Source organism: Cydia pomonella, chromosome 7 (genome assembly GCF_033807575.1).
Source record: "Cydia pomonella isolate Wapato2018A chromosome 7, ilCydPomo1, whole genome shotgun sequence".
Taxonomy (NCBI): Eukaryota; Metazoa; Arthropoda; class Insecta; order Lepidoptera; family Tortricidae; genus Cydia; species Cydia pomonella.
This window is the reverse complement of record NC_084709.1, coordinates 21,835,343-21,848,809: the sequence shown is the minus strand read 5'-3', so window position 1 is coordinate 21,848,809 and position 13,467 is coordinate 21,835,343. Positions and strand designations below refer to the sequence as shown.

The 13,467-nt window shown below is 36.0% G+C and overlaps 1 protein-coding gene across 4 annotated transcripts in view; it reads right to left on the bottom strand.

The window, feature by feature from the left end:
- Window positions 1-3,684: 3,684 nt before the first annotated feature.
- LOC133520143 (alaserpin-like) overlaps window positions 3,685-13,467 on the bottom strand; it is a 72,802-nt gene continuing 63,019 nt past the window's right edge. The window contains exons 9-10 of one of the 4 annotated variants that reach the window (XM_061854496.1): window positions 5,505-5,635; window positions 3,685-3,803 (exon numbers count right to left, since the gene is read on the bottom strand). In XM_061854496.1, coding sequence (XP_061710480.1) covers window positions 5,505-5,635 — 131 coding nt within the window. In that variant the 3' untranslated portion in view covers window positions 3,685-3,803. Of the gene's footprint in view, window positions 3,804-5,504; window positions 5,636-6,843; window positions 6,962-7,866; window positions 7,995-9,573; window positions 9,681-10,511; window positions 10,631-13,467 lie in introns of those variants that run through there. The other 3 variants (XM_061854513.1, XM_061854499.1, XM_061854514.1) reach the window with 3 other exon arrangements.

Here is a 13,467-nt window from a genome sequence, read left to right as displayed (position 1 = left end):
AGATTCTAACAAAAACCTTAAAAGGTTTGGATCGATAGAAAAAAGTCACGAAACATTCAATCTTCATTAATATTCAGTGGTACCAGTCAATAGTACCTAAATTGTGCAACGAGGGGGTTTTAAGTATATTATTGACACAATGCAAATCGAGGTTCATAGGTTTTCTTTTTTTTTCCAAATTTGCAATATTTTTTGTTTACTTAAAGCGGAACCTATAAACCTAGAATAAGAAATATGCTGAAGCGACCAGCATTAAAATTAAAGTGATTTGTTAAGATTTAGCTAGTGAAAACCGTTTTCTCCCGAAATAGAATTTCATAGAAAAAGTACCGTTATTTCGTTAGAATCGCAAAGCTATTCTTCCCTTAAGTAACTAAGCTAACATTTCGACTAACATACGTACCTTTTAACTCATCCATTGTCCGGCGCACCCAGCATTACAGCACCAATTTGTAAAAGCGTAGCATCGCTCAAGAACATAACGACATAACCACCTACAGTTTTCCAGAACTGTTATCCCTTTCATGTGGTCAGGGCTAGCGCGGAAACTAGATGATAGACCACGCTTTTGTGCCTTAATGAACGCTGTCAGAGGAACAAACCAGAGATTAATGTGGGCTACCTTTCGCTTTCCATGTTATCTTTATGGTCGCTATTGTTTGAGCTTTGTCATGATTTCACTTAAACATTTAAACTCGTATTTAAGCAAATAATTTGGCTGTTTTAACAGCAATGCCAAATAATGGCAATTTGGAGGTAATACCTCCTTCACATAAAAGTTAACCTAATTAATAGTAGTAGTTAATAAACCTTCTTATTAACTTATAACCGGCATTTTGCCACGGCTCATGGGAGCCTGGGGTCCGCTTGACAATTAATCCCAAGATTTGGCGTAGGCACTAGTTTTTACGAAAGCGACTGCCATCTGACCTTCAAACACAAAGGGTAAACTAGGCCTTGTTGGGATTAGTCCGGTTTCCTCACGATGTTTTCGTTCACCGAAAAGCGATTGGTAAATATCAAATGATATTTCGTACATAAGTTCCGAAAAACTCATTGGTACGAACCGGGGTTTGAACTCGTGACCCCCGGATTGAAAGTCACATGTTCTTACCGCTAGGCCACCAGCGCTTAATAATCAAAGTTAAATTTGAACCGCAACCAAATAATACTAGAGGTAGACCAAGACAAGTCTGCAACGATTTTGATAGCACACGCAGTGCAAGTATTATTTACGCGTCATAATTTCATAGAACATAGAAGTTTGACGGTTAAAATAACCCTTGCTATCAAAATCGTCGCAGACTTGTCTTGGTCTAACTCTAGATCCGACTCATAGTGTTTTGTTCCTGTCGGTGAGTAAGTATAAGGGGTAAATATTAACCGCCGACTTTTTTTAAAATGGTTTCTACCTGTGAAACCAGGCAATCTGTGTGGTATTTTGCATATAGATAAAAAAGATGAATATATTTCCGACATGTAAGTAAAAGAATATAAGTTTTTGGCAAAAATTGCATTTTTGGTACAAGCTTTTATCGCTGACTGTACTTTTCTTTCCACAAGTAACTAATACTCATCGAGACAATGCTAAAAACCCCAAACACAATTAGGTTACGTTGTTTTATCACAGAGTTCCTATGGCCACCTCCTGTCTCCATCATCAGATCATCTCGATGGTACCATAATATTGCATTGTCACCCGACTTACATATGTATGCAAATTTTCAGCTTCATCGGAAACCGGGAAGTGGGTCAAATTTAACTTGCAAAATTTGATTACAGACAGACAACGGTCAGGTGAAAGTAAATAAAAGCTTGTAATTAACGTTAAGTTCATAATTGTGGGAGCTATGAGCAGAAGTTTGAATTTTGTTAAAACAAGCCCCCCTCTCCCCTATGGGTGATGCTTCTAGCGCAGGTTCGGGCTTGGCTTACTAATACTATGTAGGTACATAGAGTCAGACCATTCATTATGTTTTTGACAGCCCAGACAGTGCAACCATTATTTTAAACATCAACCTTCTACGAATTATGACGTTTACTTAACATTTGCATAGGCTGGGCTATCAAAATCGCTGCAAACTTAGCTTGGTCTAAGTCTAGGTAAGTATATATATATAGCATAAATAAAACATGGAAAATGCTTCTGCGCGTTTCATAAAAACTATGTTAGAATTGTATTTTTTTTTATACCACGACGGTGGCAAACAAGCATACGGCCCGCCTGATGGTAAGCAGTCACCGCAGCCTATGGACGCCTGCAACTCCAGAGGTGTTACATGCACGTTGCCGACCCTTTAAAAACCTGTACAGTCAGCGTCAAATACTCCGTAGCAGTCAACGTGGCCAAATAGTTCGGTACACCATACTAAATATATGGTGTACCGAACTATTTGGCTACTTTGGTTGTTACTAAGTATTCGACGCCGACTGTACACTCCTTTTTCGAAAAACCCCATACTGTAGACCCTCGGGAAAACCTCGGAAGGGAGCTCATTCCACAGCCGGAGCGTCCGCGGGAGGAAATTCCTCTTGAACCGCACAGTACGCGACCATTTAGGTTCTAAGGTGTGAGGATGAACACCCTGCCGACGGCGAGCGGTGCGGTGATAGAAAGTCCTTCACATCGATTTCGATGACGGTGACCTCAGCAATCAAGGGTTTTTTCCCTTATGAGCTCGTATGTGGCTGGCCAGGTCAAACTTGCTCTTAAACACCTTTTCACATTCACAGCAGTAGAGTTGACCGGCCGTGTTGTACAGTGAGTGTTAAATACTTTGTCAAAGTGGCCAAATCCGGTACACCATACTAAATATATGATGCACCGAACTATTAGGCTAGTTTGGTTACTACCACGTTACTACAAAGTATTTAACGCTGACTGTACGTATACCTACACGTTTACGTATATAAGTTTTATAGGTACAGTCAACCAATTTGATTCCTAGGCCACTATAGAACCATGCCATAATGACTTCTACGACAGTGCTTATTGAGTGATGTGTGTCAAGTATCTAGTAGTTAAAGCGACAAGGTTCTATAGTGGCCTAGGATTCTAATTGGTTGACTGTACATTTGGATTTTATTTTATTTTGGATATTCGTTAAAAGTTTTGTACAGTCAGTGGTAGAAGAGCATGGCCACAAGTGTCTATGCAGTTTTGCAGCTTGCTGTATACCTTGGTTGTGCTGTACCTGTATGTGTAAATGAATTGTAGTTATATTTGATCTTTGGTATATTTAATTTTTTAATAGTAAAAATCTATAATTGGCTTTGTAATTCTATTGTATCATATAGAAAGATTTGACCCGGGTACGTCCTTAAACTACGTCCAAAAGAGAGGTATGGGCATTGTGAATGTGTCGCTTTGTGTGGTAGGGCAAAGCCAGTGGATGTCATTCCAGATCTAGAGCCACACAGCAGCCAAATAATACTAGACCCTACTCATAGTTTTGTGTTCCTGCCGGTGAGTAAGGTTGCCAGAGCTCAACGAGGGAGGGGGGGGGGTAGGGTTGGCAACGCGCATGTAACTCCTCTGGAGTTGCAGGCGTACATAGACTACGGAGACTGCTTTCCATCAGCGGGCCGTATGCTTGTTTAAAAAAAAGAAATGTTTGAAGCTGTTGGTTTTGCATGTATGTCATAAAAATAAATAAAGTATTTAAGAAGTAAAACGCAAATATACACCAAAATTACAAATATTCATTTATTTAAAAAAAAACACCATTACCCGGAATGTGTACGTTACGACAATCTCGTATGGACAGGGATTGTTGCAGCAACATTTTTGGCAGCGATGGGCCCTGTAAAGGAAAAACGACGCAATAAAGTAACTAAATATAATATTTATATGTATCTTACGCGGAAAGAGAACCGTGTCTGTAGAAATAGTACCTATATTACGATACAAGGGCGAAAAGTAGGAAATTCGCAACGAGTGGCGATAAATTAAAACATGGCCGAAGGAAGTGTTTTAAGTTGACACGAGTTGCGAATTACATATTCGTACGTGTACCTATACGTTTTACCTACAGTAGGGGAGACCAAGGTGAGTGAAAACAGAGGTAAGGACAGTAAGTACAGTCAGGAACAAAACACTTAGCTATGCACTTTATAGAAAATCAATAATTTACAGCGACATCGTTTATTGACATGAAAAAGCATCCGTAGAATTTATCACCCCTTTTTTGGAAGTCGGATAAGAATACAGAACAACGTTTATATACATATATCCCGTATATACGGGACTGTCACCCTATTTCTTACGTTTTTGTCCCGTAAATCAATACAACTGTAGATTACGTACACTAATGGTCACAATCATTTCTGTTTAAATATATTGTTTCTATACCTATAGTTTAAACTATGAGAGTATGTATTTATTAAAATCTAACTCGTTAATTAGTGCCCACCTGTCTATAACATCGCCTTGAAAGCGAATTATTCGTCTAGTTAGTTAGGTTAGTCATTTTATCTACACACACCCTCCCCCCTACCCAAACAACCCACATAAACCCTCTATGATGCCTTTAAAATCCGTAAATAATGGCCAACATTACGATAAACTGTTTTGTTACACCAAATTTCTTATCTGTTATAATGTAGTTATTGCTTCATAACCACATCAAAATCGATTTGGTTATGCATTCAATTTTGGAACATCTCTAAAAAAAAAGCAATTCGATTTGACCTCTATTCTAATATCATTCGAGATGCCTTTTTGTTCGAAATGAAATGTCAATTGCATATAATTTTGACATAACTCGCATGTTAGTCAAAATTGTTTATATCGAATAATAGGAAAAAAAAAAACTACATGCGTGAAAAAGTTTTCATTTACCGCCATTTGACGTACAGTTTATCTTTTAATTAGGTTTAGGTATAAAATGAATTTGTTTTGTTGTTTTTAAGGTAACTATAGCAAAAGCTTCGTTTAAAATAAGCGATAAAAATATTTCGGTGACGCCACCATATAATCCATATATCCGCGAGTTCCGCCAAGAGAGCAACGATGCACCAACGGAGGCTGTAATTTCGGTTAGTGAATATTTCATAGAAAGTTTATAATATGTGTGTAGATAAAATAGTGTATGTAACTGTACACAATTAGGCATTAAAACACTCGTGTGATCTTTTTAAGAAACTCACTTCGTTCGTTTCTTAAACCCACACTCGTGTATTTTAATGCCTTTTATTATGTAGCAGTCACATAAACTACTATGATAACTTAGTTAAGAGTTAGATAAGAATTAGCTTTAATTTTTTTTTGGTTCGGATCTAAAAATGAGCGCTCTCGCTGAGTCGCATCCATTTTACTGCAAAAATATTTGTACATTTTACCTGATTTTTGATTGCATTTTTAATTCATCGCCTTTTCGTTGGTAAATTAATATATTTTTATTTATTTATTTATTTACAACTTGCAAAAAACTTTATGAATAACAGGGTAAGTGCTGAAGACAAGGTTTAGGGTGACGGAACGTAAAGCAATAGTCATGTGTTACCTAGTTAGCATAAACGCCGCTGAAGAGTGTGCTGTCTCCTGCCCGAAGTGTGAATAAGAAGGGATGGTCGGCGCGGACCTCGTATATTCTCGGGTTGATCACGAGACTCGTCTCAACAGCTACGATGAACGCTGGAATAGAAATTCAATTTCAATTTCAATGTATGTATTTCTGACACTGGGTCCATAAAATTAGTATTACAAGTACTTAAATTTAGGAGTTTGTGCCTAAATAACGTTATATTGATTTATTTTAATTTTGACGGGAGTACCTATTTCCCGTGAAACTCAAATTTTATGAACATTCGAGTAGGTATTCGAACTTAAATTTAAGATGAATTTCGCTCGATATATTTCGAGGATACTTGAAACGGAACGAGCGAAATTCTATATATAATTACATGCATAAATCTCATCATCAATCTTTATAATGGAAATATATTATTAATGTTTATACAAGGTCTAATAAAAACAGTGCCGATCCTTTTAAGGGTCTATTCGGTATCGTGTTCTGATTACGAAAAAATATAAAAAAAAACTGTTTGCCGTGAATTTTTTTTTTCTATTTTTCTATGGGACAGGTCTTCTAATTTGGCCAACCCTACATACAAAGGCCAAAAATTTCTCGGGTCAAAAAAAAATGTTGCCCGATCGAATATGACATAACCGGATCCCCATTATTTATGTAACACCTTGTAAATGGGTAACTTTACGTTGTAAAGTCGAATATTCGAATATGATTCGCCCGAAGCCAATCATTTGTCAAGCAATATTTTACTTCATAACGTAAAGGTCTTGTTTATAAATATGAAACTTTCTTTATGCAAACAAGCACCGCCTGATGGTAAGCAGTCTCCGTAGCCTATGAACGCCTGCAACTCGAAAGGTGTTACATACGCATTGCCGACGCTAAAACTCCGCATCCTCGTTGAGTTCTGGCAACCTTACTCACCAGCAGGAACACAACACTATGAGTTTTTGATAACCAAAAACCCATAGGGCGTCATGCATGTAAAAGTTTGGCTCAGTTTTAGCATGTGTGTGTGTGTGTGTCTGACATTTTTGGATTTAAAGGACATACAAATGACGGTAATTAGAGGTACAGATATTGGTAAATGTGATATAGGATAACCATTTTAAAGCTTTTATACCTATTTTTTATGTAGCCAGCGTCTCTGAAATTACTTCAGGGCATGGAATTTAAAATTGCCTTATTTAAACCAAATTTGTACCTAATTCATTGTCCGTCCCTTGTTTTAGAGTTGTCCAGAGTTTTCATCAGCTTAGTTTTCTAATAAAAGTTGAATAGAATGGCTTAAGCTAAAATGAAAAAAAAAAACTGCACATTCAAATTTTATATATTTCGTTAGTTCAGAGAAAAACCACTATAAATTCATGTGTGACACTGGATCCGGTTACTATTCTACTGTGTACTGCTCACATGTTTCTGCGATGGCCCTGAAATGAAATACGATACAATTAATTTACTTTTAACAGAGCAACATTTTGAACGAAGCCATTTACTAAGGGCCTTATTCATAAACACGTTAGAAGTCTCAATTAGCCATTAATCGTTTGTCATTAAATATCTGTCATGGTGACATATGTATTTATAAAAAATAATTGACATCATTATTATAATCAATCTCGTAAATTAGTACCCAACTATTGTTTTTGAAACCTAACCAGGATAAGTGAGAAACTTCTATAGTCTGGGACTCAAGATGCGGTCCTGACACTACTAGAGCCTTCGAAATGATAACCTGTCCAATAGCTTCGCCTTGGAAGCGAACTATTCTAGTTAGTAAGGTATGTTATTTAATAACTTAGTTAAGAATAAGATAAGAATTAGCTTAGCAAAAGTGATATAGGTTAACCATTTTTAAGCCGTTTTACCTATTTTTAATGTAGCCAGCATCTCTAAGATTACTTCAGGACATGGAATATATAATTGCCTTATTTAAACCAAATTTGTACCTAATTCATTGTCCGTCCCTTGTTTTAGAGGGTTGTCCAGAGTTTTCTTTGAAATTATAACCTGTCCAATAGCTTCGCCTTGGTGCGAACTATTCTAGTTAGTAAGGTTAGTTATTTAATAACTTCGTTAAGAGTTAGAAGAATTAGCTTTAAGTTTTTTTGGTTGACTGAAAATCAGTGCTCTCCTTGAGTCTCATCCATTTTACTGCAAACATATTTGTAAATTCTACCCGATTTTTTTATTGCATTTTCAATTCATCGTCTTTTCGTTGGTAAATTAAAGGTAAATTATTTATCTACTGCTTGAAAAAACTTTATGAATAACAGGGTAAGTGCTGAAGATAAGGTTTAGGGTGACGGAACGTAAAGCAATAGTCATGTGTTACCTAGTTAGCATAAACGCCGCTGAAGAGTGTGCTGTCTCCTGCCCGAAGTGTGAATAAGAAGGGATGGTCGGCGCGGACCTCGTATATTCTCGGGTTGATCACAAGACTCGTCCCTTCAGCTACGAATACTGGAATAGAAATTAGGTTTGATTATTTTTTTTAGGCGGGAGTGTCTATAATATTATGTACATTCAAATACCTACCCAATTAAAAAGTTGAATTTCGCTCGGTATATTTTGAGGATACTTGTAATGGAACGAGCGAATTTCTATCTAAATAATAATAACAATCTATTATTAATGTTTATACAAGGTGTAACTAAAATATTGGAGATCCGTTTAAGGGTCTATTCGATATCATGTACTGATTAGGAAAAAGTAGAAGAAAAATTTTTCGTCGCGAATTTTTTTTTCTATGGGACAGCCAAAAATTTACGCGTCCAAAAAAAAGTTATACTTTTTCCTAATCAGAATACGATACTGATTATGCCCAAAGCCGGATCCCCACTATTTTTGATACTCCTTGTAAACCGGTAACTTTACGTTCTAAAGTCGAATATTGCTCGACATATTTTGAGTTTTCTGCCCAACAATGATTCGCCTGGAACCAATCATTTGTTATGCTACTACTTTATTACGTAAAGGGCTCTTTTATAAATATGAAGCTTGTATGTAATACTACGTCGGTGGCAAGCGTAAGGCCCGCGTGATGGTAAGCAGAATAATTTCATTTCATTTTATTTATTTCTTTAACAATAATATAATGTGTTAGAAAACTTACGAACTAATTACATACTTATAATTTAATAAAACTAAGTAATGATGCCAGCAAATATATACATTTTCTATGTTATATCTGTAGCCTATGGACGCCAAATCCAAAGGTGTTACATAAACGTTGCCGACCCCGCTCCGCAACCTCGTTGAGCTCTGGCAACTTTACTCACCGGCAGGAACACACCACTATGAGTTTTTGAAAACCAAAAACACATAAGGCGTCATCCTATCAAGTAAAGTTTTGTATTGGCTCAGTTCTGCCATCAGTTATAGCAGGTGTGTGTGTGTGTGTGTGTATGTGTAAGTATCTCTGACGGTAATGGATTTAAAGGTATACATACAAATGAAGGTAATTAGGTACAAATATTGATTTAGCATAGCATGACAATAACAACCAGATTAATTTTATTAAAAAAAAAACTATCAGTGAATAATATATAATAAAATTACTGATTTCTTAGTAATTAAAGAAGTTACCTTAACTTAATTTTATTGTTTATCTTAAATTGCTTTTTCTCGCATGAATAGCGGCATCTAGAATTGTTTGTCTTATTTCAAACTTCCGTACATCCGGCTTCGTTCGTAATATGTTCGTAATAGGTGACAGTTTTGACTCATCCCTTACCAAAAGTATCAGAACCTTCCTTTTTGCACCAACATAATTCTTCGGACTGCCTCAGGGTTCTGAACGGTCTTACCAACCAAAAGTTATCAACAATAGGTGTTTTTCCTAGAATAATATAAAAGTGATATAGGTAAACCATTTTTAAACTCTTTAGCCTACTTTTTTATGTGCCCGGCGTCTGGGGTTTTTAAAAAAATTGTAATTCATTGCCCCTTCCTATTTTTAGACAGTTGTCCAGAGTTTTCATACGCTTAGTTTTATAATAAAAGTTAAAGGTTGGTTATACTTATTAAATTGAATAAGCTGCAATAAAACAATATACTGCACATTCAAATTAATATATTTAGTTCAGAGAAAAACCACGCTTCGTTTCATGTGTGACACTGTACTGCTTTCATACTTCTGCGATGGCTCTGAAATGAAATACGACATTTTTAATTTAATGTATAATTAAGGCATTTATTTATGGCCGAAGTGGGACTGGGCAGGCCATGTACGACGTATGCACCCACAGAGGTGGGCTAAACTAGCCACGGAGTGGGTGCCACAACGTAAACGCCAGCATGGTCGGCCTAAGAGGAGATGGCGGGACGACCTGGACGCATTTCTCAGCAACTGAACGGATGCTGCAGTTTATCGGGAAGATTGGAAGTCTGGGGGGAGGCCTTTACTCAGCAGTGGGACACTTTATAGGCTCATTAAAAATTTTTATGTATTATAGACAATCAAACACATAATGTCGGAGAGAACGTGATAATAAAGTTCTTTTGACAGTTAAATTACTTAGCACATTTATTTAGATAGGACACATATTTTACATACCTACTTAATTGTTCAAATTTTAATTCTAGGCAAAATACATATATCATTAAAATTAATAATAAAAACTAAACTGTGTTAAATTAGTAAATTGACAAAGTTTTATAAACTTCTTGATTATGGCGTCTACACAAAGCTCCATTTTTAACCGACTTCAAGATTTGAAAATTTGTTCTAAATTCGGTTGTGTTTTTTTTTTAATGTTGGTTACTTCATAACTCCGTCATTTCCACATATCGTATTTCATTCGTCGAATCGAGCCGTAAAAGCTTGTAAAAACTCAACAAGAAATCACAACAATATTACACTAATTGCAATTCTGATTTGCCGAAATTAAGATTTAAAATATAATGAAGCAGGCCTTTTTATAGCTTTCTGGGCGGTTAGTGTTTATGAGGAACCAAACTAGTAATTGTGTTACTTACCTAGTTGGCAAACACTCCGGTGAAGAGTGGGGTGTTCCCTGTCCTCAAAAGGAACAGGTAGGGATGGTCAGCCGTAAAGTATATCTGTCGTGGAAGAGAAGCGTATGTCGCAGAAAACACTGAAATGGAATGAATTTATTAGTAATGAGAAATTATCAAAAAATATAAATCTATGTTTACCGTTAAATGTGCCTACTTTACTCCCCAATGGGTAATTTTGTACTATAATAGCCACATTTTAGTATTAGAACATGATAGTAGTGAAGATATCAACATACCGCAATTTAATAATTAATAAAAAAACGAATGTTGCCGTAAATTTTTTTGGAGAAAACTTTACAAAAATGTTGGAGAAAATTTTAGAACATTTTACAGTACTTAGAGAGACTAACAGTACAAAATTTTGCCGCGGTGTGTGCAACAAACGGACGTGTATTTGGTTGTGTTAATAAATGTAATTAAATTTGTGACACGTAAACAAAGTATAATAAACTCTGCGCAGTATAGTAATTAAGTTTGAAGTTTTAAGTAGACAAGTGCAGTTAAAAACACAGTGACGCGGCCAACATTGAGGTGACGGCTCTTCACCCCCTCGGGGGATAGAGACGCTTGTTATTTTTTAACCCGCTCTCGCACACGTCTGCAGCACGCTTGTTTTCGAAGCGGCGCGAGCGCGCCCGATAATATTGCTCCTTCTCACTAGCACACAGATCCCGCGCTCACTAGAAGTGGCATTATGGACGAAATTACGCCTAGCGGATCGCAACCGGACCTGACTAAACTCCGGCAAGAGTTGGAATGCTCTTCCAGTATGCGAAAGCGAAAATCACCGGATGATTCGGACTATAGTGACTTTATAAAACAAGTCCAAGAGCTAAGGTCGGACTTTCAAGATAAATTCGGGGAGTTCAGTAAAAATCAGAACGAAATGTTAGCTAATTTATGCAAGGATTTTCGTGAATTAAAAGAACAGATAGCGGACATTAAAAATGTCAACAACAGTGTGATGCAAGAACAGACAGCATTAAAAGAAGATATTCTACAGCTAAAACGAACAAACCAGGAAACTTTAGGAAAAGTAGACTGTCTCGAAAAAGATCTAACAATGCTTAAAAACCAACCACAAAATATTGCAGAGGTGTCAAATTTGTCATACGAAAACATGCTACAAGAGATAAAGGAACGAAATTTAAGAAATAAAAATATAATCATTGTCGGTATCCAAGAACCTACAAGCACCGATGCAAAGGAACGAAAAATGCAAGACAACAACTTGGTAAAAGAAATAATCAGACAAGTCCATAAAGATTGTTCCAATCCCGATAAAATTATACGTCTAGGAAAATACAATAAATACAAAAATCGACCAATTAAAGTGAGTTTCAACAATGAAAATGACACAAAACAAATACTCCGAAACAGAGAAAACATTGGCATGGACAATATAAAAATATACGGGGATAGAACCCCGCTTCAACAGGATTATTTGAAGCGACTTAAAGAACAACTGGACCAACGCCAGCTAAGCGGTGAGCAGAATCTAATTATTAAATATATCAAAGGTGTCCCGCAAATTGTCAAAGACCAGTCAAAAAACTAGATCGTAAAGGCATTTATTCCAGTGATGATGATATAGTTTATAATAAAATTGACAACTATGCAGACATACCTATAAGCAGCACATCGCTAAAATTTCTATACGCCAACGCTCGAAGTCTCATGACGCGAGGAAAACTAGACGAACTTAAGTGTATCTTAAAGTCCTTCAAGAGTCACATACATGTTATAATCGTGACAGAAACATGGATAAAATCAGATAATGATGCGATTCTTCTGGAAATACCTAACTACGCACACTGCTACAATTACAGACCTGATAAAATAGGAGGTGGAGTTTCAATCTATGTACATAAGAGTCTTAACCATAAAATAACAGAAAACTTGTACAGCAGTGGCGTTAATTATATCTGGATTTACTTAGAAAAATTTGCGCTCCATATTGGAGGTATATATAGACCTGGATACTCAAACATAGACTCGTTCCTATACGAATATAGTCAAAAGTTAGAGCAACGCCAGAGAGTTATAACTTTTGGAGATTTCAATCTTGATTTACTCGATAAAAATCAAGCCGCCATAGAATACTTAAATATGCTGGAAGAAAATGGAGTAAATATACTAAACAAAATTGATATAGAGTACGGCACAAGAACGACGAATACAACTAATACCTTACTAGATCATGTAGCAACTAATTTAAGAAAAGAACATTTTGAGATAACCATAATAGAATCAGCGCTATCGGATCACAAACAGATATGCTTAGAAGTTAAGAAAATGAAACATAATCCAAGAGAGAAAGTCCAATACGAAGCCATAGACTATGATAAATTATATAAAAGCTTTACAAATTCAGCTGAAGAAAGTGAAACATATGAAAATCTGGAAAAAAACATTAAAGAAAAGATAGAATCATGTAAGATAGTGAAAACAAAGATACAAAATCTGCCACAAGACGAATGGATAAATAGGGAAATAATAAATGGAATAAATGAAAGGAATTACTACTGGCGGCAGCTGAAAGGGGATATAAACAATACAGAATTAAAAGAGAAGTTTGTAAGGAAGAGAAATCAAGTAACAATTACTATAAAGAAAACAAAGAATACTTACTACCAAAACTCATTTGCTAAATTTAAAAATAAACCAAAGAAAATGTGGGCCATGATAAATGATTTATCCAAAAACAAGTTAAAGGAATCTGTTATGCCAACAAGTTTAGATACGGGAAATGGAGAAATAATAAACCAACAAGAAATATGTGAATACTTCAACGAATATTTTGCTACCATTGGGTCCGTATTAGCCAACAAAATTCCTGATATGTATCACAATACTATAGACACTAGTACATTATGTAACCGCTCTATTCCCGACAAACATCTTACAGAATTCG